The sequence below is a fragment of the Macaca mulatta genome, chromosome 19, assembly GCF_049350105.2.
Source record: "Macaca mulatta isolate MMU2019108-1 chromosome 19, T2T-MMU8v2.0, whole genome shotgun sequence".
Taxonomy (NCBI): Eukaryota; Metazoa; Chordata; class Mammalia; order Primates; family Cercopithecidae; genus Macaca; species Macaca mulatta.
The window spans coordinates 64397786-64424489 of record NC_133424.1 but is presented as its reverse complement, the minus strand read 5'-3'; the positions used below and the strand labels follow the sequence as shown (position 1 = coordinate 64424489).

The following is a 26704-nucleotide window of genomic DNA, read 5'->3' as shown; positions in this document are numbered from 1 at the left end:
GTAATATGAGGGCTAAGCTGGTGAAATCACCTTGTCACTCAAAGCCACATTTCCCTTCCACCACCTGTGCCAAAATGTGCTCAAGCACCACGTCCTCTGCGAAACCCTTCCATGCAGACATCACCAGCCTTACGTCCCTTGCTCCTTTCTCCAGGGTGCTCCAGGCCCCTCCCTGCATCAGTTAGAATTCGGGTCACCTTCAAGTGATGAAACCCCAAATGAACAGGCACTTAACCAGTTGAATTCTCCCAGGTGACAATACTGGCGTGGCTCTTCACAGCCTCAGGGAGCCAGGCTCCTCCCATCTTGTCCTGTCTTCCTTGACCTTCACTCCTAAGATCATTTTCTGGCCCAAGGTGGCAGCTTCTACTCTAGCCATCTGGTCCACATTCCAGAGTGCAGGAGTGCAGGAAGGAGGAAAGGTGGGGGATCATGCCTTCACCCTTAAGAACACTTCCTAGAAGCTGCACATACCACTTTTGTTCAACATCTTTTTGACTAGAATTTGGTCACAGTACCACACCTAATCTCAAGAGACACTAGGAAAATACCTGGAATGCATATAGTCATGTGCCCAGCTAAAAATCAGAGCTTCTATATTAGGAAGGGGAGAATAGATACTGAGAGACAACTGGTCTATCTTGCCATAGTTCTCTCTCTAGTACAATCCTGATAGACCTCCTGGGGACAGGGTCAGAGCCCAAGTCTTCTTCAAGAACACAGGAAATGGCCCACAGGGGGTTCTCTGGCAATGTACAGCTAACTCTGCTTCCCATGTTGTGTACTTCTCATGTTGAAACTGTTACACACTTACCAGGTACTAATTCACTTGGTCCTCGCCACCCACCCTGCAATCTAGGTACTAATGTCACTCTCATTTTACACAATACAAAACTGAGCTCATAAAGACTTAACAAGCTACTCCTAGTCACACGTCTATTAACTGAAGGAGCCAAAATTTGGACCCAGGTAGTCTGGTTCCAAGGCACCTGCTCTTAACCCCCAAAATACTCGGCCAACATCTATGAAACTGAACTGCACTACAGGACAGCAGCCAGAGCACCTCGTGGACCCTCTGCTCCACAGGCCAGCAGCACTCCTGGGGGGATCCCCAGAGAATTCTCTTGGGACATAGGGGTATAATGGGTCCTGTAACAAGATCTTCTCCAGAGAAAAGGGCAGATGTTATGACTCTGGGGTGGTGTCCCCTCCTCCATGCTGATGACTAAGGCCAGAGGACTGACTACTTCTAGACCTTTATTTCTCTGTGAAAAGGGGGAAAATAAAAGGAATAAAATAAAAATGGCACAGTTGACACACACAAAAAAAACCAATGAGGGGAAGGACGGGAGGTGGAGAAGTAAATGGGGGAGGGGTTCCCATTACAGCAGCAGGATCCAGTGACCCGGGATGCTCACATCTCTCCCCGACGTGGGCAGAGTAGCCCCTTTCTCCCAGGGTCGCTGTCCTGTCCAACCCCGTGCTCCCCCAGCCCACTGGGAAGTGGACAGTGAGACATCTTCCCAGGCTGGGGAGAGGAGGAACCGTACTGGGGGAAGGGGCCTGGGGTCAGACCATGCACAGGGAGTGACAGCCAAAGGCCCCCCAGTGTCTCTCCAAAGAGGGACTTGTGGGGGTTGGAGGTGGACACTAGAGGCCAGTGTTTGCTCCTCTTCCAGCATCAGGCGAGAGACAGAACTAGGAAAACAGGAACAGGCAAGAATCAGAACCACAGCCCTCTCTCTGCCCACAATGCCATGGTACCTCCCCCTCCCAGAAGCTGCGACCTTGTTCTCAAAGGACAGCCTAGCACCTGTCCTCAAAAGTCCACCCTCCTGCTAGGGCTCCCTGCTTTCTAGGTCTTACCAGTCAGAGCCTCCTGGGCAAAGTATTTGACGTCCACATCCTGGTCCTGGGTCAGCTTCTCTAGGATGGGCTTGACTTCACTCTGCAGGGTGCTGGAAAGCGAAAAGGAGACAGGGAAAGGGAGCGTACTGGGGCAACAGGTGGGCACAGGGCTCTTGAGCAAGAGGGTATACACAGACATGGATACACCAAACCCAAGGTGGGAGGAGTCTCAAGAATCCAGGACATACACAGGAATGAGAAATCTCCGCTCAATGCACAGGAAGGTGACCATAGTTAACAATAATATTTTGCATATTTCAAAACAGCTATAAGAGAAGATTTTGAATGTTCTCATTACAAAGAAATGGTAAACATTTAAGGTGATAGATATGCTAATTATCCTAATTTGATCATTACACATTTGCACACATTATCAAAACACTACTATACCCCCATAAATATGTATAATTATGTGTATATTAAAAGTAAAATCAGGCCTGGCATGGTGGCTCACATCTGTAATCCCAGCACTTTGGGAGCCCAAGGTGGGTGGATCATCTGAGGTCGGGAGTTTGAGACCAGCCTGGCCAACATGGAAAAACCCTGTCTCTACTAAAAATACAAAATTAGTAGGGTGTGGTGGTGCACGCCTGTGATCCTAGCTACTTGGGAGACTGAGGCAGGAGAATTGCTGGAACCTGGGAGGTGGAGGTTGTGGTGAGCCAAGATTGCGTCATTGCATTCCAACCTGGGCAACAAGAGTGAAACTCCGTCTCAAAAAAAAAAAAAAAAAAAGTAAAATCAAGGCCAGGCGCGGTGGCTCATGCCTGCAATCCTAGCACTTTGGGAGGCCAAGGTGGGCAGACCACTTGAGGCCAGGAGTTCAAGACCAGCCTAGACAACATGGCAAAACCCCCGTCTCTACTGAAAGTACAAAAATTAGCCAAGCATGGTGGTGCACACCTGTAATCCCAGCAACTTAAGAGGCTGAGACACAAAAACTGCCTGAACCCAGGAGGCAGACGTTGCAGTGAGCCGAGATTGCACCACTGCACTCCAGCCTGGGCGACAGAGCGAGATTCTGTCTCAAAGGAAAACCAAACAAACTGCAAAAAAACCAACCAACCAACCAACCAATTACTTTAAAAGTCAGAAGTATGACAAACAACAACAGACTTCTCTGGGGCCCCAAACAGGGAGATCAGAGCAGGCTGGGAAAGTAGAACAGAATCACAGAACTCCCAAGTCTCTGAGGCCCAACAAATGGGTATCTTTCATTGATTTCACACATATTCACTGAGGCCTACAATGTATATGGAATGAATACGGAGCTAAATCACTCTTGTTTCTTGCCATGAGGCATCCGGGCCAGGAGCAAGACAGAGACCAAACTGCTACGTAAGAAGGGAGTGGTAAGTGGTCCCAAGGGAAAGTTCCTGGTCCTCCAGGAGCCCAGAGGAGGCAACCACTCTCATCTATGGGGCCCAGGGAACTCCGCCTGCACCGAGTCAATTGTTTTGGGAAATGGAGGAGGACTTCGGAGAGAAACTAAAGCTGAGGTTGTGTCCTGGAACAGATTCAGACAGAAATCAAAAGTGCAGGCTTTGTGGGTCCCCCACTTTCACTTGACAGCTCCCTGTTCTCCCCAAATAACCACTATTCTTACTTCCATCATCTCGATTCTTTCATTCTGCCTGTTTCTGAACTTGACATAAATGGTGTGTTTTCTTGAGTTTGGCTCCTCACTCAACATGGTATCTGTGAGAGCCACCTGTGTTGCCGCCTACAGCAGGCATTTGATTTTTCACTGCTGAATAGTTTTCCACTGTATGAATGAACTAAAATTTATCTGCTCTACTGTGGGCAGACATGGAGGTTTTTTCTGTTTTTATGGCTACTATGAATAAAGCTACCATGAACATTCTTCGGACAGAAACAGCACTCATTTCTCCTGGATAGAGACCCAGGAGTGGAAGGGCTGTTTCACAGGGTGTTTGTATAACAAGCTTCACCAAATTCCACTCCAGTTCCACTCCCGTTTTCAGAGTGATCAAACCCTAAATACACAGCCTCACGTGCAACGGATGAGAGTTCCAGCTCTATGTCTTCAACATTTGCACCATTGAGTCTTTTTTAATATTGGCTGTTCTGGGAGGTGTGTAGTGATATGTCACTGAGCTTTAATTTGCACTTTCCTGAAGGCTGATGATGCTGAACACCTTGTCATATGCTTACAAGCTATGTGGAGATCCTTTTTCAAGTGCCCATTCAAGTCTTTTTTCCCATCTCTTTCTTGCCCTGCCTGATTTGTAGACAAGTATTGTGGATGAGTCCTTTCTCAGAAACATACATTGCAGACATCTTCCTCCAGTCAAGGGCTTGCATTTTACTCTCAAAATGCTGTCTTTTGAGAAATAGTGCTACATTTTACAGAAGGTCAACTTACCCATCAATTCCTCTGGTTTGCTGTGCCTACGCTAACTCATGAAGATATTTTCCTACATTTTCTTCTAGATGTTTTATTTTTTAAATCTTTCTGGTTCTGGTCTGTCATCTCAAATTAATTTGTTTATGCATTGAGGCGAGGCTTCTTTTTTTTTTTTTTTTTTTTTTGAGACAGAGTCTGGCTCTGTCACCCAGGCTGGAGTGCAGTGGCCGGATCTCGGCTCACTGCAAGCTCCGCCTCTCGGGTTTACGCCATTCTCCTGCTTCAGCCTCCCGAGTAGCTGGGACTACAGGCGCCCGCCAGAGGCGAGGCTTCTTTTATTCCTACATGGATATCAAATTGACCCAGCTATGTTTTTTAAAAAATATATATTTCTCCACTGAACTACAGAGGTGCCTGCTGTTAAACACACGTGGGACTGTTTCCGTGCCCTTGATTCCATCCTATTGGGCGATTTAAATATTCTTGTATTCACATCTATTTTAATTACTGTGGTGTCGTAACTCTTGGTCTCTGGTAGTATAAATCATCCAACTTTGTTCATTAGAAGTGTCAATTTTCCACTAAAGAACCTGTTGAGATTTAATGGGCTTATACTGAATCTAAAGATGAGTTCAGGGAACTGTCCCACACACGAATATTATGTAGGTCTGTTTTAATTTTTTTTGAGACAGAGTCTCGCTCTATCGCCCAGGCTGGAGTGCAGTGGCGTGATCTCAGTTCACTGCAACCTCCGCCTCCTGGATTCAAGTGGTTCTCTTGCCTTCAGGCTCCCAAACAGCTAGGATTACAGGTGTGTGCTACCACACCGGCTAATTTTTTGTATTTTTAGTAAAGACAGGGTTTCGCAATGTTGACCAGGCTGGTCGTGAACTCCTGACCACAAATGATCTGCCCACCTTGGTCAGGTCTGCTTTAATTTCTCACAGTAGTGTTTTACAGTTTACACTAGAGGTGTTACACATCTTTCACTGAATTTATTCCTGGCTATTTAATATTTTTGGTGCAATTATAAATTATACAAATACTTACATATAAAACATTAGGTGATTTCATTTTCTAATGACTTGTTGCTAGTATGTAAGACTGCCATCCCATCACCCCCCTTTCTATTTCATTCTGTGACGTTCATTTTACAGTTGAGAAAACAGACCTTGAGAAGGGAAAGGAGCCAAGGTCACACAGCAAGCAAGGAGTGGTGCCGGGCCTCTGACCCTGGGCTCTACCCTCAAAGGTCAAAGATGAAGGTGCCCACAAGCCCTTGCCAGTGTGTGTGGGAGTATCCAGACCTCACCTGTTGTCCAGGATGGGCCCTATCTTCTGCAGAGACTTGGCCACATTGAAGCGGACATTGGCCACCGGGTCCCCAGCCATACGCAGAACCGTGGGCAGCATGTGCTTGGTGGTGATGTCTTGCCCACAGACCTCAGACAGCACCTGGGGGCCAGTGAGTAGCAGGGGTGAGTGCAAAGCTTCTGGCTAACTCTCATCTCCCACTGCCTCTGACCAGGCCACTCTGGTGATTATCAGGCCCTACAGAGGCTGAGCAACAGAGGGACTCAGTTCAGTGTTACAGGAGTGGATCTCCCAACTCCACTAACACCATCCTAATACCACGTCTCCATTCTGTGATGTCCCAGTTTCTCTGTCCTCAGGCTTCCTTTAATTACTCTGGAGATGGACCTTAATTACCAAGCCCTGTGATTCATACTGGTAATCACAGCCTGGTGAGTATAAAGATTAATCAGGTTATACATGCACAGGGCTTAGAACAGTTAGGCTACAGATAGGAAGTGCTCCTGTCTATTTGCTTTTCCTACGATTATAATTATCTCATGTACTGATTTATGTGTAAACCATACAAAGAGCTAGAAATGAAAGAATGGGGTTTAAAAATAAACACAACTAAGTGTTCTGATCATTTCTTCCCAGGCCACACTCTGGAGGTCACTGCTGTAAGGATCCTAGGGTAATCATCATTTGTAAAGGACCCCTCCTTACAAAGACCGAAGCATCAAGGGGTAACTATCCAAGGGAGTTATGTAACTATCCAAGGTCCATAGCTAAAGTATGGCCCTGCCAGAATTTAAAACTAGGTCTGACCTAGAGCCTGTACACTCACCCACCACAGAGAGAGACACACATAACTAGGTCTGACCTAGAGCCTGTACACTCACCCACCACAGAGAGAGACACACACTCTTCAGGGAAGGGGAGGGGTGCTCACAAAGCTTGAGATCACTGCTCCAACAGGTCAAGTCTCCTAGGCCCTGGGTCCCTCACCATCCAAGTCCCCAGTCCCAGAGGCCCTATGACCCTGACCCTGGGAGCCCCACCCCCTTGCCTGCAGTTCCCCAAGGACTCATCTCTGAATAGAAGATCTCCTCCATGTCTCCATTCCCAAGCCAGGTGTCTCCCTTGGGGAACCCTCTACCATCCTTCCTCTCCCAGGCACTGCAGTTCCCTAAGGATGGGCCAGCAGGCAGGTGGGGGGCTCACATTGATGCAGAAGAGCGTGGTCATGCGGTGCAGGTAGTTAGGGTCTCCGGACATGGCCAAGACCTTGGGAATGATCGTGGCATGGGCCCACTCCTTCCCAAACTTTTCCACTAGCTTCTTCAGGTTGCTGGTGGCTGCTTCGCGGATGGCATATACTGCAGAAGGGTGAGGGTGAGAGAGACAAGGATTTGGAGGTGAAGAACTGATGTGGGCAAGATGTAGGTCACACTTACCATGGCTTACAAAGCAGCCCCGAGGTGCCAGGCTGCATGTGAACCAAAGAGAGAAAAAAGAGCTTACTATGTGCTCTATCTAGTAATTGTTTTTTAACACAGTATCTTTCAACCACTCCAAGAGGTAGATTCCACTATTGGCCTCATTTTACAGATGGGCAAACTAAGGCTCCAACAAGTGATTTGCCTAAATTATGTGGCACTTATTACTTCAAACAGGGCTTCACAGAGACAAACATTGCCTTTTATTTTTTACCTCTCTTAGTGTAAACAATGAGCAATTCTCATAATGGCCCCAAGGGACTGGAATAAGAAGTTTTAAAGAATGAGTGTGGGGCTCATTCAGAGACAGCAGGTGACTTGTTTTAGATTTGAATCCTGACCTTGGAGCTGTCAGAACCCCGGTCTGGCTGCTCAGTGGCCCTCTGGCTCTCCACTATACCAGGCAACCCCTGGGTGATCTGTTTCGTCCTCCTCCCACTCAACACTTCTCTAGGACTCTGAAGAGCACGTGAGCTGGTCCGTATGAGCATCCAGTGGCACGGGGAGTGACTCCAGCCTCCTCCACTGCCCGCCACAATCCCAGCCAATCCATCCTTCCTTTCTGGAGCTTCCATCTCCTCTTGCTGCTCCTGTGGAGGTACTCACCATGATCCACAAGCCAGGCCATGCACAAGGAGTTAAGTTTCTCATCAAAGAACTCCACTCCCTACAGGAGAAACCAAGGGTTCCAAGGTAAGGGTTCCAGGGAGAGCAGACAAGGGGAGCTGCTAGCCACACCCCATGGAACCTACACCCACCCCAGAAAGACCGGATACTTCTCAACTTTGTCTGAGGTGCTCCTTTCCCTCTTCTTATTGAATCCAATGCATCTTTTAAGGCCCTATTTCCTGGGTCCCTTCCTTTGACTCCCCAGGCATTGTCACAGCCTCCACTAAGCCTCCAAGGCACGCCATTTCCCTATTACAGCCCTGGACATACTGCACCTCCTCTGAGGCAGCACTGCCTGGCCCCCAGGCCTCGTCACTCACCAGCTGTCCAGCCAGCAGGGGCATGTACTCAATGATGGCCAGCCGCACCCGCCACTTGGCGTCCTCAGCCAGCTCCACAATGGCAGGGAGCAGGGACTGGGACAGCTGCCGGATGCCAATCACCTCATTCACACAGTCCAGGTTGGAGATGATGTTCAGCCGTACCTCAGGGCACTGAGGAGAGGAAAGAAGGATTCTGAGAGAATGCAATGTCCATAGAATCCCAGGATGAAAAAAGCTCAGCTGCATCAACTTTGTATAATGGACATCTCCCAACACCCTACTCCTGCCCAAACCTAGCTCCCAGTCCCAGGGGCACATTAAAGGCACACAAAAAGCAGGCAGCATGGACTGCTAAGTTAAGCAGATTCTTAAACCTTACAATAGTATCACAAGAAATGTTTAACCATTTTGAAAGGACTTTTAAGAATCACAGTAGGAAAAGACAGCCCCCTGGAAAAAATAGGCAGACATGATTCTTCTAATCCTAGCTCTGCTGCTTGCTAACATGGGTTCCTTTCTGGACATCAATCCACAACATGGGAGAGGGGAAGGAAGAAAACTATTTCCTTATTAAAGCTACTCTAGTCTAAAAAAAATAAATAAACAAAGGAGCACTGAAATGAATCAATAAACCAAGTGAACAAGCCTGGCAGGCCTGGGCTGTTGAAACCCTGCACATTCCAAAGATAGGACTGGCCCTTGCCCGGCTCCAGCCCTTGGTGTGTGAGCCTCAAGGTGCTGAACGCATGAGAAGAGAAGGCTCAGAGACTATATACCTTACCCATTTAAAAAGACTTCTTTTTGGTGCACCAAAAAGGTAGCCTTTTTTATTTAGACAAGCTTATACATTCTGGGGAGAGTCAAAATGTGAAATATAAATTTTATACATCTAAAATGGAAATCCCAAATATAAGTCAGATTAATTCCTCATACCAAGAAAACCATGCTGGCTCTTCTCTTCTTTTTAAGATAAGCTGCCCTGAGACAGGCTGGCTGCCAGCACATGATTACCATATAGTGCTTGCTGAAGGTGAAACTGGAGCAAAAAATGCTCTAGTCCTAGCAAGCGCTGTAAGTGCACTTGCATCATGTATGGGCTTGCCTTCACACTGGGCTGAGCCCGGATCCTTCCCTGATGCCAGAGGCAAAATGCTCTCCAAAACTCTGGAAAGGTGTGAAATGACATAGCAGACAGGTTGAGGGGCTCTCACCTGCCAAATTATGCCCATTAAAGCATCAAAAACACAAATTATAGTTATATCTATAAAACATGATTATAAAAGAAAATACGTGCAAGTGAAGGATAACTCAGATAAATTACTTAAGTCATAAAATGTGTCATGAATATTAATGATTCAAACTTTTAGCAACTGACGTAAATAACTGATTTAAAATAGTACACTGTTAATCACCCACTAATACGGAAAAACAAAAAGAATAAAAAATACATTAAAAATAGTGCACTCTTTTCAATGTATTAAAAAATTGACTATAATTCTGCGGCTAAGAGATTACTCCACTGTAGCGGAATTGAGTAACATAACTTTTAGGGGCATGTGGGACTGAAGTGTGATGTAATACTTTCTGTTGCAGTATTTCCTCCAACTTTCTAGCACACTATGTATGTGCCTGTGTATAAGAAAAGGAATGGGGAAGAGAGAAAGACTGAGGCCTTTGGGAACAAAGATGTCACACACTGGCAAACAATCTGCCCAGTTCTTCACTACCAAGGCAAAAACCACCACGTGGTCCCTTCTGCCTCCTGAACAATCTTGAATCCTTCCATACCACTGCAGCCTCATCTCTACATACCACTTAGTCTATCCTCAGCCTTCCAGACTCCCACAGCACCCTCCAGTTTGGTCTTCCTACACTTCTGCTGGCCACCTCACTTCAATCTTTCCTTCACATAAGCCCAGGGTGCTTTCTAATACCAACTCTACTCTGGCTCTTCCACTTGCCCACAGTCAAGTCCAAGCTCCTTCCCCATGGTCACCCTGATGATCTCTACAGTCATCACCCAGCACCGCCTCTCATCCTCTGTAATCCAGGCAACCTGAACTGCTGGTGTGGTCATGTGACCCTCCCTGGCCAATGGGTGTATGGGGTGCAAGCACATGTGAAGAATCTCGTCCTTCAGAGGACCGGGCCTGCTGTGGTCTGTGCCTGACCCCTCCATGCTGACTAAGAGATGCTAAAACTGGAGAAGTTGCCTGAGACTCAGAGACAGTTGAGGTCAGCAGGACTAACCCACCAGTGTAGGACTACCTATACTGTTATGAGAGACAGAAAAAAAATCCTCCATCTAATTTAAGCCAGAATGTATTCTAGGGTCTCTATTACAGCACCTTAGCCTAAACCCTAAAAAACATGAACTCGTCCTTAACAGCACCTGTAACACCTTAATGGCATCATGGGACTGCTTGTCTCTCTCCAATGTCAGTCTCTTAAGACTTGTGAGGATCAAAACTCTCTTATTCTAGGCTGGGTGCAGCGGCTCACACCTATAATCCCAGGCCTTTGGAGGCCAAGGCAGGAGGATCGCTTGAGACCAGGAGTTCAAGACAAACCTGGGCAACCTAGCAAGACCTCGTCTCTATAGAACATGTTTTTAAAAATTAGCTGGATGTGGCGGCTCTTACCTGTAGCCCCAGCTACTTGGGAGGCTAAAGTGGGAGGATCACTTGAGCCTAGAAGGTGGAGGCTGCAGTGGACCATGATCACACCACTGTGCTGCAGTGTGGGCAACAAAGTAAGACACTATCTCAAAACATAAATAAATATATATATATTTTTTTGAGACAGAGTCTTGCCCTGTTGTCCAGGCTGGAGTGCAGTGGTGTGATCTCGGCTCACTGCAACCTCTGCCTCCTGAATTCAAGTGATTCTCCTGCCTCGGCTTCCCGAATAGCTGAGATTACAGGCACCTGCCACCATGCCTGGTTAATTTTTGCATTTTCAGTAGAGACGGGGTTTCACCATGTTGCCCAGGCTGGTCTCAAACTCCTGACCTCAGGTGATCCACCCGCCTCAGCCTCCCAAAGTGCTGGGATTACAGGTGTGAGCCACTGCACCCAGCCATAAATAAAAACTTTTTAAAATTTCTGGCTCTATTATTCATATCTTTAATGCCCAGGAAAGGACTCATGCAGACTGCCAGGAGTAATGAATGCATGAACACACAGCTATGCCCACAAACAGGCAACTCAGCAAAGGTCTGGATGTCTGTTGAGATATCAGGAGATTCCTGGTCAATCCAGGTAACCTGTCCCCTCCACAAACCCAGAGCTGAGATCCTGGCACCCTTACCTCATCCTTCAGCTGAGCCAGGAAGAGGGGCAAGAGGTGCTCGATGGTGTTGTCTTTGCCCAAGATGGGAGAGAGGCCCATGATGACCGAGGCCAGGGCTGACTTGACATGTTGGTTGGCGTCGGACACCAGCTCCTGGGAAAGAGAAGGCGTAGGCACAGGGATCAGGGCAACCCCTGCATCAGCAGTGGCCAAGCAGATGCCAACCCCTAAAAGACAATAACCTGCTTCTGCCCCTCTCATTCGTGGAGCATGGGATGGCTTAGGGTACAGGGGAAATCACTGTTCCTTATGCGTACCACCTACTTAGATTCAATGACCCCTGCTCTCAGCAGCCCCCACTCCAACCCCAAAACCCTGTGAATGAGAGGACTCAGTGAACTTTGAGGTTCTAGAAAGTACTTCCACCTCTAAGGTCAGCCTCAAGCTGCAGTCAGGACCCTAATTGCTTGAAACCCAAGAGCTGCCTGGTCCCAGAGGGCTGGGAACCTAGTTTGCAGCTGACGATCCCCAAAGCCTTGTCTCCAGCACCTCTTTTTAGCAGGCTCAGATCCACTTGGTTCCTCCCATCAAACTCTCTGTTACCTTGATGCAGGGCAAGATCTGGGACATGATCACATTCTCCCGACAGTCAGCTGAGAGGTTTTCACAGAACTCTGTGGGCAGGGAGAGGGAGGCAAAGGGAAGTGAGATCCAACGTTTTAGTTCCACTTCCAGCCCCTCGGACACCCACCCCACTTGCTGTGTTCCGGCTGCCAGCACCAACCTTTGACCTTGTGGGAGGCTGCGGCCCTCACCTCGGCCTCACAGTCTTTCATCAGGTTCTGGAAGGCGGGGACCAGGTCTGTCTTGGTGATCTCAGGCCCCACTGCTTTCTGGAGCTGCAGACAGGAAAGAGGAGGGGGAGAGTGAGAGGGCCTAGTAGGTACTCTGGGCTAAGGAAGCCAAAATCAAAGAGAAGGGGCCAGAATTAGGGGCCAGAGCGTGGGCCTTGGAAGCAGTGCTAAGATCTAATCCAAGCGCCAAGTCTGGCCCTGGGTCAAGGCTCTTCACCTCGCTGAGACTCTTTTGCTTCTGAAGAAAACTGAGGACTGCAAGGGCACCTACCTCACAGTGTTGTCAGCATTAAAAATAACAGATTTCCATACTGTTCAGGCTACTGGGGTTTTCTGTTACATGATCCAAAAACATTCAAACAACATAGTGACTGCAACTTTTTGATTTATATATGGTTGTATTTCTTAAAGATCTGTTACCAGAAGCATGAATTACTTTTGTAATGAAAAAAAAAAAACAATAGGCCAAGCACGGTGGCTTATGCCTATAATCCCAGCACTTTGGGAAGCCGAGGTGGGCAGACTGCTTGAGTCCAAGAGATCAAGACCAGCCCGGGCAACACAGTGAAACCCTGACTCTACATAGGAGGCTGAGGTAGGAGGATCACCTGAGCCCAGGAGGTCAAGACTGCAGTGAGTCATGACCATGCCACTGGGTGGCAGCAGCCTGGGTGACGGTGTGAGACCCTGCCTCAAAATAAAACTAAAACAATAAAGATTGACAGGGAAGAAGGCACTCTGGGGGCGGGGGCAGTGGCTTACACCTGTAATCCCAGCACTTTGGGAGACCGAGGTGGGTGGATCACTTGAGGCCAGGAATTCGAGACCAGCCTGGCCAACATGGTGAAACCCCATCTCTACTAAAAATACAAAAATTAGCTGGGTGTGGTGGCGTACATCTGTAATTCCAGCTACTTGGGAGGCTGAGGCACAAGAATCACTTAAGTCTGGGAGACGGAGGTTGCAGTGAGCTGAGATTGTGTCACTGTACTCCAGCCTGGGCAAAAGAGTGAGGCTCTCTTAAAAAAATAAAAAAAAAAAAATAAAAAAAAAAAAAATAAAAAAAAAAAATAAGGCCGGGCGCGGTGGCTCAAGCCTGTAATCCCAGCACTTTGGGAGGCCGAGACGGGCGGATCACGAGGCCAGGAGATCGAGAGACGATCCCGGCTAACACGGTGAAACCCCGTCTCTACTAAAAAATACAAAAAAACTAGCCGGGCGAGGTGGCGGGCGCCTGTAGTCCCAGCTACTCGGGAGGCTGAGGCAGAAGAACGGCGTAAACCCGGGAGGCGGAGCTTGTAGTGAGCTGAGATCCGGCCACTGCACTCCAGCCTGGGTGACAGAGCAAGACTCCGTCTCAAAAAAAAAAAAAAAAAAAAAAAAAAAAGGAGGCACGCTTGGCTCCTGCCTGTTTCATGGCATGAGGCATGGAAAGACACATGACTCTTGCTGCAAAGCTGGTTCCTGAAGACCTGGTAGGAAGCAGAACAGTTCATTATGAGGAAGGGAATAAACAAATAAAAAAACCTTGAAGGACCTCTTGGGAAAATATTGCCTTTTATTCATCTTGCAAATATTTACTGAATGCCTACTGTGTGCCAAGAACTAGTTTAACAGCCTAAAATTCCTGTCCTCATGGAATTTGTACTCGAAGACCCAGCGTGACACAGTTTATGCACCTCAGGAGACAAGGATGGGAAGAACCTTCCCTAAATGTGGTGATGGTATGCTATTCTGAGGCTGAGTCCTTCCTACAAATGCCAGTGGGAACCAGCACAATTACAGGCAAAGGGCGCCTCAGGGTGCAGCAGCACTCGAGGCCTCTCTGATCCTACCCTGCCCTCTCTCCTGCTTTCTCTCAGGCTAGGCCGTCAAGATCAGGCCTGAATGTTCCTGCTAGCACTTGCTCTCGCCTCCCAGGGTTCTTTGTCCTCTTGCTGGAGCAAAGTTCCTATCTTAGCTCTCACCAACTCATCTTCTAGAACCAGCTGCAACACCACCTCCCCTCCTCAATGCTTCCAAGGCCCCACATCTGTCTGTCTGTCCCACACCTGTGACACTTTATTATCAAATTTCCCCCTAAGTCAATCTTCCCCTTCAGACTGCCTGGCTCCGTGAAGGCCAGGAATGTGCCAAATTCACTGGCCCAGCAAATAGCTGGTGCTCAGCAGACATGTTTGTGGGATGAGGCAATCTGGATCCCCGCGGAAGGAGCACTGTGGGAGACACAGAGCTGGAGTCTTGCCCCCTTTCTGCCTGGCTGGTAGTGTCACTCTGATCAGTTAATTAAACTTTCTGGGGCCAGGCACGGTGGCTAACACCTGTGATCCCAGCACTCTGGGAGACCAAGGCAGGCGGATCACTTGAGGTCAGGCGTTCAAGACCAGCCTGGCTAACATGGTGAAACCCTGTCTCTACTAAAAATACAAAAACTAGCCGGGCGTCGTGGTGGGCATCTGTAATCCCAGTCCCTCAGGAGGCTGAGGCAGGAGAATTGCCTGAACCCGGGAGGGAGAGGTTGCAGTGAGCCAAGATTGCACCACCACACTCCAGCTGGGCAACAGCACTCTAGCCTGGAGGACAGAATGAGACCCCGTCTCAAAACAAAAAAACAAACAAACAAACAAAAAACTGCACCTTTTTGGGCTGCGTCTTCCCCTTTGTGAAAGGACAGCTTGATTATGTCAGGAGCACCCCACATGTGCTACCCTTCTCTGCTCCTGTGGCACTTTCCTCCGTGAAGCCTTAACTTAGCCTCAGAATCCTTCTCAAGGCAGCACTTCAAGATGCCATGTCAATCAACCAGGATTGGCATATAAAGTGAGATGAAGTTAGACGATCACAGAGATCTTATTGCTCAAACGCCCAATGATTCCGTCGGCCTAATGGTAAACCTCAGCTTCTATATGCTTCCCTTCTGAGGGTGTCAGTGTCCCCCACCAGTGGGACAGTGTCAACGGTCGCTCACCTACCTCTGTGAACTTGTCGGCCACCATGTAGCGGACGCGCCAGGACTTGTCTTCAGCGGCCTGGCGCAGAGTGGGCATCACCAGGGCCTCCAGATCCTCCTGGGGTAGGAGCTGAGCAATGTTCACGCACGCCTCCACCGCCAGCAGCCGCACCGAGTCCTGGGGAGAGGAGAGGAATGCAGGAGGGCAGCAGAGGCCTTGCTGAACTCTGAGATTCTCTTTCACGGGCAGGGACCAGCAGAAGGAGGTGAGAGCAGAGAGGTCCAGGGAGCAAAACTCACCTGCTCGTCAGAGGCCAGGTTGGAGAACATGGGGATGATCTCACTCTTGACGTTGTCCAGCTCCAGCACCTTGGCAAACTCCCCCAGCTTGGAGGCTGCGGCCCGCCGCACCATGGGGGTGTCATCTGAGCACAGGTTCCGGAAGTACCTGGGAGTCGGGGATGGGGATCATGAGGCAGCAGGCAGTACGGCAGAGAGGAGCAAGCACAGACTGCAGTTGTGTGGGTCCAGGATTTAGCTGAATGACCTTGGGCAAGTGATGACTCCGTCTGTCTTCCCAGCCCTATGAAAAGGCGCTGATAGTAACAGTAACTACCCCACAGGTCTGCATGAGGTTTCAATGAAATAATGTGTGTGGGACACTTCGCAGACTGCACATAATAAATCCAGTCAATGGTAAGTGCTGACAATTACATTATCATGACCATAAAAATTGCTTAACCAAGGGGCCTGGTACAGTGGCTCATACCTGTAATCTGAACACTCTGGAAGACCAAGGCAGGAGGATTGCTTGAGCCCAGGAGTTCAAGACCCGCCTGAGCAACATAGTGAGACCCCATCTCTAACAAAAATAAAAAATGAGCCCAGCGTGGTGGTGCACACCTGTGGTCCCAGCTATTTGAGAGGCTAAGGCAGGAGGAATGCTTGAGCCCAAGAGGTTGAGGCTGCAGTGGGCTATGATTCTATCAGTGCACTTCAGCCTGGATGACAGAGCAAGATCCTATCTCAAAAACAAACAAAAAACTGCTTAACTAAGAGGCTAGTCTAGAGCCACAGAAAGGCTTTATTTTACAGCAGCAATTGCTTCGGTCAAAGATGGTCAGGGCCAGTGTAAGTATCTAAGCATCTGTGCAGCCGTAAATCAGAGTTCTGGAGTGAGCCACGGCTCAAACCTGGGCATGATGGTCAACTGTTTGCAAAGTAGAGGAGCAGGAGGCTGAAAACTGAAGTGGTTTACCTGCCAAAGGCACCGGACCTGGGACAGGCTGGAGACACCATCAGATGTGATGTGCTGAAAGTTTTTATGTTCCAGATTTTGCTCTAAGCACTTTATATGTGATAATTCCTTTTTTTGTTAGACGGAGTTTCACTGGTGTCGCCCAGGTTGGAGTGCAACGGCATGATCTCGGCTCACCGCAAACTCTGCCTCCTGTGTTCAAGCGACTCTCCTGCCTTAGCCTCCCAAGTAGCTGGGACTACAGGAGTGCGCCACCATGCCCGGCTAATTTTTGTATGTTTAGTAGAGACAGGGTTTCACCATCTTGGTCAGGCTGGTCTCGAACTTCTGACCTCACGATCCACCCGCCTTGGCCTCCCAAAGTGCTGGGATTACAGGCGTGAACCATTGCATCCGGCCTATATGTGATAATTCTTTTAAATCCTCACATTAACCAGTGGGAAGGAGGACCTGTCATCATCTCAATTCCTAAGTGAGCAAGGGGGCAGAGGTGGTAAATTGACACGCGGCTGTGTCCAGAGACCAACTCTCAAGGATGTGGCCTACCACGTGGTAAGCAGGAGTGGGACTGGAGAGAGTTCAGGGGCGTGTGGGCCCTAGGCAGACCGAAAGGAGGCTGAGGCTTTAGAGAAGGGGACCGAGCTGAGGGGGGAGCTTGGAGCTTCCAAGGGGGGCAGAGACTCACTGTCGAAGTTCCGCCTTGACAGCACTGGACACTCGGGGGTAGCAGACGGAGAAGAGGCCGCAGGCCGAGGTGCGGGAGGTGAACCAGTCGCCGCCCGCCAGCCGCTTCACCAGCGGCACAAAGTGTGCCTCCAGGTCAGAGGGCGAGTGCTCGTGTGAGATGGCCCGTAAGGACTCCACTGCCTTGTCCCGCACCACTGTCTCCTCCACTGTGGCCAGCGACTCCAGGGGTGGCTGTCGTGAGAATATGAAGTCACTGGACAGCTCCCTCTCTACCATCCCTGGCCCTGGACCCCCATCCTGCAACCCCCTCATGGGCTCATCTCCTCAGAGAAACCTTCCCTATTACCCATCCCAGCCTTCATTAAAAGAGCATTTTAAAATGGTTGCAGTGAATGATTCAAAGGAAAAACGTAATATTATGCCAGCCAGCAGAAGGTCTCTGTCAGCGTGCCTTCCACAAAGGTTCTTACTTAGGGGTCCTTGAAGAAGTTTCACTGGGGTCCATGAATCTGAAAATTACACACATCACTTTCTGAGGAGAAAGTTCTTAGCCTCTCAAAGTGCAATGATCATCACTGACACTGCGTAGAACATCAGTTCACTGTGTGTACTAGGCAGGACCACCGTGTTGTACCAGGGGTGCTTGTTTTTCCTCACTGAATTCTATAAAGCAAGTCCTGATTTTAAAGAAGAGAAAACTGAGGTACGGACTGGCTTGCCCAAGCTAATAATAGCTACAGGTCAGGATCGAAAACCTGACCTGAGTTTCCCATGAACAGGTACAGTTGTGCTGTCTCATACAACTCTGGTGACTGAATTGGGATCTCATGTTTCTGGGGGACTATGGGGCTCGGGACGGCTCGCTGGTTGTTACTGTGGGCTTAGAATGACTGTGCTCCTTCAGATATATATGACTGGCTCTCCACTGTATCCCCAGAGCCCAGCAGCACTCTTAGCACAAGACAGGAACTCTTAATTAGCGACCTACTGAAGGGAGACTCAACTTATCCCAATATGTTCAAATAAAGGTACAGAGGTCTCTGGTTTGAAATTCAACTTGGGCTGACAGATATTTAAGACAGGAAAAAAAAAATCATAAATGGAAATGCCTCCAGGGCCCAGTCAAGTAACAGAATGAAGCTATCAGTCAAGGTGACAAGCGGAGGTGGCAGGGGGCGTGAACAGGAAGAGGCAGGCACTGGGGCACCTTGGAGAGCCATGTAGTCCAGGGAGGGCAGGTGCTCCCCAGCTCCAGGGACTGTCACTATGGGAGGATGCAGCTGGCAATAAGCAAATCTGGTTTTCCAAATGCAGTCCTCAGAAAAACTCAAGAGTTTTGTATGTGAGAAATCTCATGGAACACATGCTACAACACGGATGAACCTTGAAGACATTATGCTAAGGGAAATCAGCTAAAAGTCAGAAGGACAAATATTTTCTGACTCCACTTATATGAGGAATCTAGAACAGTCAAACCCATAAAGTAGAACGGTGGCTGCCAGGGGCTCGGGGAGAGGAAACGGGGAGTTCATGTTCAATAGGTCTGCGATTTCAGTTTGGGGAGATGAAAAATTCTGGAGATGGATGGTGATAATGGCTGCACAATGTGAATAAACTTACTGCCACAGAGCTACACACTTTAAAATAATTAAAATAGCACATTCTACATATATTTTTACAGTAAAACTATTAACAACAAAAACAAATGTTTAAAAATAGTTACAATGAATGATTCAAAGGAAAAATGTAATACTAAGCAAGCCAGCGTAATGTCACTGTCACAGGTCCTCGTGCTATCGTGAGGTCTCAGGTTCAGGATGGTCTCATGGGAGTGTGACCATAGGTGTGGTGTGACTGGGATATGCAGGGACAGAGTTCCTCTTGTTCACCTCGGCTCTCCCATCACGTGGGCTGGCACGGAGAAGGCACTCAATCAACACCTGCCAAGTGACTAGAGGTGGAGCTTATGGCAATCTGTTATAAGGAGGCCTGGGGACAGAGGCTGAGCAGTGATTATATAAGCCAAGGTTCTCTTCTTCAGTAGGTTACTGCAGGAAGTAGTTCTCAAAGTAAGATCCCTGACCACCCTGCAGCAGAATCACCCAGGAGGCCTATCCCAGCGTGGGCCAAAACAGTCAGAGTATCTGGAGGCAGGGCCCAGGAAGGTACACATTTAAAAAACTACAACTGATGCCTTTGCACAGTGAAGACTCACTACTGTAAAGCCTCTCTGTGAAGTCTGGGGGCAAGGGTTCTCAAACCTGGAGACCACACAGGGTAGGGAAGAGTGTGACCCACCTAAAATCCTGTGTACTTTTATAAGAAGAGGGTCCGGAATTTAACAGATTCTCAAAGGGATCCACAATTCCAAACGAGTTAGGAGCTGCTGGCCAGATGCAGTGGCTCACGCCTGTAATCCCAGAACTCTGGGAGGCCAACACAGGTGATCACTTGAGGCCAGGAGTTCCAGACCAGCCTGACCAACATGGTGAAACCCTGTCTCTACTAAAAATACAAAAATTAGCCCAGCGTGGTGATGGGTGCCTGTAATGCTAGCTACTTGGGAGGCTGAGGCTTGAGAATCGCTTGAACCCAGGAGGCAGAGGCTGCAGTGAGCTGAGATCACAACACTGCACTCCAGCCTGGGTGACAGAGCAAGACTCTTTTTCAAAGAAAAAATAAAATAAAAATAAAAAGAGCTGCTGACACAGAAACAACCCTCACACCCAGGCACAGTGGCTCACACCTGTAATCCCAGCACTTCGGGAGGCCGGGGTGGGTGGATCACCTGAGGTCAGGATTCTGAGACCAGTGTGACCAACAAGGTGAAATCCCGTCTCTACTAAAAATGCAAAAAGTAGCTGGGTGTGGTGGCACACACCTGTAATCCCAGCTACTGGGGAGGCTGAGGCAGGAGAATCGCCTGAACCTGGGAGGCAGAGGTTGCAGTGGGCCGAGATTACGCCATTGTACTCCAGCCTGTGTAATGAGTGAAACTCCATCTCGGGAAAAAAACAAAACAAACAAATGAAAAAAAAAAAAAACAATCCTCACACTGCAGCTACAGGAGTCTCTGTAATTAATTCCATTTTACCACTGCTGAGAGCGAGGGCTGGGAGTGGGTCTGACACATCCCTGGGTTTCCACAGCCTAGAGACTTTGCTCAATGTTTGTGGAATGAAGAAACTACACAAAGCCCTTTTCTATTTCCTATAACCTGTTAAAATCCAGGTTAACAGCCACCTCCTCCAGGAAGCCTTCCCTGACAACTTCCCATCCCACCTAAGCAGGTTAGGTATCTACCCTGAGTTTTAAGGGCCCCCTGCCTCCCTTGTTTACAGCGTTGACAGCAACCAGGAGCCTTCTGAGGATAGTACATAGGAGTGGCTAAGAATTAGGGGACTGGGATCTAATCTGGACTCTGCCTCTTCCCAGCTTGGGCAATTCACTTAAACCAACCTGTGCCTCAGTTTCCTCATCTGAGCAACAGAGCTAACATCAGTGCACAATTGTGTAAGGCTCTTGGGATGTGCACTGCAGGCAACGAGCAAGCACAAGCTATTCTGATCTGACTCTTCTCTGGTTTCCAGCACTGCCTGGTCCAGAGAGCCCCAGGATGTCTGCAGGCTGACATGAACATCATACGCATCGGTCACAGGGAATTGCTTCCCAAAAGGAAGCGTGGGTTGACTGGGACTTTCCTTACTGAGAATGTTCTGTTGGGAGACCCTGGCCAGGTAGGAGAAGGATCCGTGGGTCCCAGCCCAGCTCCAAAGCAAGCTTGAGTCCCAAGCTCAGTTGCAGACCCTGGGGGCCTTTGTTGAAGCCTTGGGGTTTCATAAAAATGATGTCTTCTGCTCCTAAGTCCTCTGAGAAGCTACTGAAAGCTATGAATTCACTGCTCAGAAGTTCCACCTGACAAATATCAGCCAGGGGCTACAGACAATTTTGTGAAATTCAAGGAACCCCTTCTAGGCTGGCCCCCAAACCATATCATGCTCATGTGAAGAAGTCCTGTTTTTTGTAAAATGTATGAAACGATCTCATTTATGTACAATTTTCTGTGTGTCCATATGCACAAATCATACACATACGCCCAGATGAAAGCTGAGATACCAGAATTTAATGGTAACTATCAAGTTTCCTTAGACAATGCTGTTTGGGAAAAAACGAATTACTGTATTTGCTCAAATCCCAAGATCCCAACAATGATAAGCACCATTCTTTTACACACCACTAAGAGGGAGAAAGGCTGCTGCTATAAAACACCATCAAGGGCTGGTGCCACATTGTATCTCTAACAACAGTGAAATACAGAATCACTGGGGGAGTGGGGCGGAGGCAGAGGCAGCAGCAGTGGCCCAGGGCTCTGAGAACAGTGAAAACCAGGGGACTCGGCAACTTGTAAGGCCTTCCTTCCCAGATCATCTTCTCTCAAACAATGCTTCTTGTTGGGATCTGACCCATCTTTGTGTCCCTAGCCATCACCTAGCACGGGACACACAGGCAGGCAGTGGGGTGGGAATGTGGCAGAGAGTCAAATAGACAGACCAAGAATCCCAGCTCTGCCATCTACAAGGCATACAATCTTGAAGAGACACTTAACCTCTCAGTGCTCCAGGTGGCTCACCCATAAACAGGGAATCTCTCCTACCCCAAAGGCTGGATATGATGTCACAGCAACAATAATGACAATTGCAGTTAACATCTGTTAGTACTTACTAAGTGCCAAGTACTGTGCAAGGGCTCAAGATAATTTTAAAAGGTTTTCATAATCCCATTTTGCAGATGAGAAAGGTACAACACAGAGAGGTTAAGTAATTCTCTTACAAGTCATACAGCAAATAAGTGGTAGAACCCAGCCTGACTCCAAACCCACAGCCCTGTATGTAGAATCCCAGATGAGGCCTGGCACTGGGTACCTACCTGACCACTAAACAGAAAGGATGACAACTGCACCCTGAGTTCACAATATTAAAAGCCACTACTGGCCGGGCACGGTGGCTCAAGCCTGTAATCCCAGCACTTTGGGAGGCTGAGGTGGGTGGATCACGAGGTCAGGAGATCAAGACCATCCTGGCTAACACGGTGAAACCTCGTCTCTACTAAAAATACAAAAAACTAGCCGGGCGTGGTGGCGGGCGCCTATAGTCCCAGCTACTTGGGAGGCTGAGGCAGAAGAATGGTGTGAACCCGGGAGGCGGAGCTTGCAGTGAGCTGAGATCGTGCCACTGCACTCCAGCCTGGGTGACAGAGCAAGACTCCGTCTCACAAAAAAATAAAATAAAATAAAATAAAATAAAATAAAATAAAAGCCACTACTGACTTGTTGGATTAAAGCAGATGTCCACGGAATAGCTGTTCTGACGTGATCCCCATGCTCTCCAACATGCTCCCCTCCCTGCCCTAGGTCGGCAGGGCCATGGGCCTGACCCTAAGGGGTGGGCAAGAGGACTTCCTGCCTTCCACTCACCAGCAGGCAGTGCACATACTCTGGGCCTCCCACCAGGGTAGTGAAGGTTCCCAGCTGTTCTGCCAGGGCCAGGAGGACCTCATCTTCATCATAGATGGTATCTGTGGAACCAAGACAGACTTCGTGACTATCCCACCTCGACTCTGACCCCAGCCGAAGCTCAGAACTCACGGACGCCATTCTGCTTCCTCAGGCTGTCAGCACTCAGTTTCCCCATCCGCCCACTTGCTCCCCACTCTCCACCTGGGCTGACACAGAGATCACGGCACAGGCTTGGCTGGGATGAGAGAGCCCTAAGTCCTGCTTCTGCCCTCTAGCAGGTGCGGAACACTGACTGAGTGATTCCACCTCTCTGAATCCCAGCTTCTGTGTCTGTAAAATGGTGTTCACCATCCCTCCCTTGTAGCAAGGGTTACAGTGAGGAGCAAATATGACCAGGTGTATAAAGCACAGAGCAACGTCAACGAGAGCTTTTTTGGGGTGCAGCTTCTCCCCTCAGCACTGTTCTCTCTGCCAGAAATTTCTTTTTATCCTTGGAGATTCAGTTTAGCTACCCCTTCTTGGAAGATTTCTAGGATGTCCGCTGGAACACCTTCTCTGGGCTCAGTCTCCCTCTCCTTCCATGCCACCTTTACCCACACCCTTAACATAGGCTATAATCAGCGAGCCCAGGACTGGCTCCTCTCTATGCCCCAGTTCCTGCCAGAGCTGAGCACAGACAGACAGCAATTCAGGTTTGCTGAAAGAATGAATATGTGAAGGGAAAATCTGTTCTGTCCCTAATGCCCACATCCAAAGGCCTCTCTCTTAAGCTCCATCCTCTCATCCCTGAGGCAGTGGGAACTGCTAATCCCTGCATAGCACAAGATGCTAATATCCCTGGCATCTATTACCACTTAAACCTCCTGCATTTAAGCTGGGTATATGGCAATCCAGCAACAGACTACATTTCCCAGACGCCCTTGCAGTTGGCAAGGCCATGTGACCTTGCTCTGGCCAATGGGATGTGAGTGTTAAGTGGTGAGTTCAACTTCTGCGTCACCTCTTTATCACAACCATCTCATTTAAGTAGTCATTATCATCATCCCCATTTTATGGTGGGTTCAAATATTGCTTTACTGTTGGGTGCTTATACAGCAACTCACTTCATCTCTCTGAGCCTTTCTCATCCCCCAAATCACAACAGGCCGTTCTCACTTCACAGGGTTGTTCTGAGACTAAAGGGAAATAAATGTTTTCAGTGAAGAGTTCAGCACAGAGCCCAGTAGGAGGGTTAGCATCTCTGCCTCTTCCTTCAATAAATTCTCGCCAATATGACTGTTCTTAGGCTCATTCCCAGCCTCAGTTTCCCTGGCTCCCTCTGCACACAGTTAAAACCACCCTCACTGTTTTCTTTGTCTCCTGAAGACCTTATACATATCCACAGACTCAATTCTTATTCATCTCTATCTCCAGTCTAGACCTTATAGCCAAGCAATGCTGCCGAAGGCCAAACACCTGGGAGCTGCCAGCACCCTGCCTTCCCACCAATCCACACAGAACTATCCTCCTTGGAAGGGATGGCAGCTCCTTCCGAGCCAAGTCTGTCAACCCTCCCAACCTAAGGTCACTCTGATCATCACTAGCTGTCAGCTGGGAGACTGCAACAGCTTCTTACCTGGTTTTCCCGCTTCCACCTTTGCCCCTACACCATCTGGATCTCCCAGAACCCAGAGTGACTCTTTCAGGTGTAAAAGAAATCCTGACACTCTTTCATTTCAATCTGCCAATAGTTCCAAAGAAACCTGATCTCACATGTTGTGGTCACTGTTCTTCTTCAACCTCATGTCCTAGTCTCACTCTCCCTTAACAATTTTACTCAACTCATGGCTACCTCACTGCTATTCTTCCAACACGCTGAGCATACACCTGTCTCTCCTCACAGCCTGAAATGCTCTTCCCACAGAGTCCCACGTGGCTGGCACCTCCGTTCCACTCAGGACCCTCTCCCATTAAGCTTCCATAAAAACCCAGAGGGTTCAGATAGCTTCCAGATGGAGAAACATGTGGAGGCTCTTGAAGGGTGGTGGGCTCAGGGAGGACAAGGAAACTCCAGGCCCTTTCCCCCATACCTCACTCTATGCATCTCTTCATCTGTATCCTTTGCGATATCCTTTATAATAAACGGGTAAACATAAGTGTTTCCCTGAGTTCTGTGGGCCTAATCAAACCCAAAGAGGGGGTCATGGGAACCCCAACTTGAAGCTGATCAGTCAGAAGTTCCAAAGGACCTGCGACTGGTGGGCAGGGTTGGGGACAGTCTTGGGGACTGAGCCATCAATCTGTGGGATCTGACACTATCTCTGCATAGACAGTGTTGGAACTGAATTAGAGGACAACCAGCTGCTGTCCACTGCTCAGTTTAGGGGAAAAACCCCAGACATATGGTCACAGAAGTCATGTTCTGTGATATGATTGCTCTGGTATGAAAGCAGAGGAAAGACGCAGAGTTTTCCTTACACACCCCGACTGTTAGGTACTGCTCTTATTAGACTCCTTTACAGATAAGGGAAATGAGGCTAAGAAAGGTGGAGTGACTTACTCAGCTTTCCTAGCAAGTCGGCGGCATAGCTGCCTGTTTCAAACCCAGGTCGCTCCAACATTTTTCCTCTACAACTTCTTCACCACTTTATTATCCTGCCATGCCTCAGCATTCTAAAGCTTTCAAGTCTCCCCAACAGTTCACCAATAGAAGCCACCTGGTTTGGGGCCATTTGTTCAGTGTCATATGAGCAGACTCTTCATGTAGCGTTCAGTCAGACACACCTGCACCCCTCAGTCACTAGCTGTGCCACTGCAGGCGAGTCACTGCACCTCTTTAGGCTCCAATACCCTATGTGTCCAGTGCGGGGAGGGGTAACAATCTCAAGCTCCTTCCTCCCCAGGATCATCACTAGGTCCAACTAAGACGATCCCATACACAAGAGTTTAATTAGTGACAAAGCATTCTAAACCTTCAGCTGTGATTTCCGCTGGTATTAAGTATAAAGCATGAAGTAGTAATGGGAATAATGATAACAGAGGATTTACCATTAATTGGTAGTCCAGTCTGTGTCAGACAGTGTACTAAGTGCTTTACCTACATCCTCACAGACAGCAGTGCTTAGTAACAGCCTGGCAGCTAACGCTTCGGCAGCACGTACTGCACAGTGTCATAAGCACCTTACAGTATCTTACTTAGTCTTCGTGTTAGGTTACATAATTATGCCCATTTCACCTGTGAAGAATCTGAAGCAGGTAAATGTAAAATATCTTGCCCAAAGTCACACACCTAGAAAGTGGTAGAGCTCGGATTTGAAATCAGTCATTAACCAATGCTGTCAAGTTAAAGGCCAGAATGACTAGATAAATATCCCTTCTCAGTTACCTCCTAACTGCATGACCTTGGGCAAATGAATCACTTCACCTCTCTACACCTTGGTTTCTTCACCTACAAAATGGGGACAGTAGTATTACCTGCTTAAGGCACTGCTGTGAGATTAACTGGGTGAAAGGACGGTGATGTATGTTTACTGAGTACAGGCAGCTTTCTAAACACTTCATATGAACTCAATCCTCACAAGATACAGTGTAGAACACCACCTGGCATATAGTAAGCATATCATAAATATTAGCAATTGTTATTAATATTGAATGTTCAGATCAACACTATGGCACATAGATGATTATCCCAATCTACAGATGAAAAACGTAAGAAACAAATAAACTAACTTGTCTAAAGTCACCAGCTTCCAACTGTTGGAACTGCACCTCAAACCTGGTTCTATCTGCCCCTAGATCCCTCTCACCAATGTCTGCCTCCAGCCTTCCAGACCATTCTTTTGGAGCAAGACTGCACTTCTCTGAATCCCTTTTCCCACTCCATAATGTCTAGCACAGGGCAGACATTCACAAACCATATGTTAAATCCACAAGTCTTCTCTTATCTAGTGAAAACCACTTCCCAAGAGTCCCCACATCTGGTCCCAGGGGTCCCCTTCGTTACCTGTAAGGAAAGGCAGAAGCTCACTTCGGGTCCTTTCGACCCCAAGGGCCAAGGCGATGGTGGACAGCTTCTTGATGCTGTTGAGGCGAAGCTAATGAGAGAACAAG

At 48.4% G+C, this 26704-nt stretch overlaps 1 protein-coding gene and 1 long non-coding RNA gene across 11 annotated transcripts in view; one reads left to right on the top strand and one right to left on the bottom strand.

Annotated features, from left to right (window-relative positions):
- Positions 1-1240: 1240 nt before the first annotated feature.
- Positions 1241-26704, bottom strand: part of PPP2R1A (protein phosphatase 2 scaffold subunit Aalpha) — a 37412-nt gene continuing 11948 nt past the window's right edge. The window contains exons 2-15 of one of the 10 annotated variants that reach the window (XR_013408798.1): positions 26598-26688; positions 22574-22674; positions 17099-17331; positions 15456-15603; positions 15178-15333; positions 12136-12250; positions 11955-12025; positions 11370-11504; positions 8058-8231; positions 7675-7735; positions 6438-6948; positions 5589-6386; positions 1867-1958; positions 1241-1698 (exon numbers count right to left, since the gene is read on the bottom strand). Coding sequence is in view for 5 of the 10 variants with exons in the window: in XM_077976932.1 (XP_077833058.1) it covers positions 1682-1698; positions 1867-1958; positions 5589-5731; positions 6794-6948; positions 7675-7735; positions 8058-8253; positions 11326-11504; positions 11955-12025; positions 12136-12250; positions 15178-15333; positions 15456-15603; positions 17099-17331; positions 22574-22674; positions 26598-26688 (1758 nt within the window). In the remaining 5 variants the exon portion in view is untranslated. 10 annotated transcript variants of the gene reach the window in all.
- Positions 17476-22348, top strand: LOC144337328 (uncharacterized). The gene is made up of 2 exons (XR_013410302.1): positions 17476-19711; positions 20050-22348. It is a non-coding gene; the product is annotated as an uncharacterized LOC144337328 (long non-coding RNA).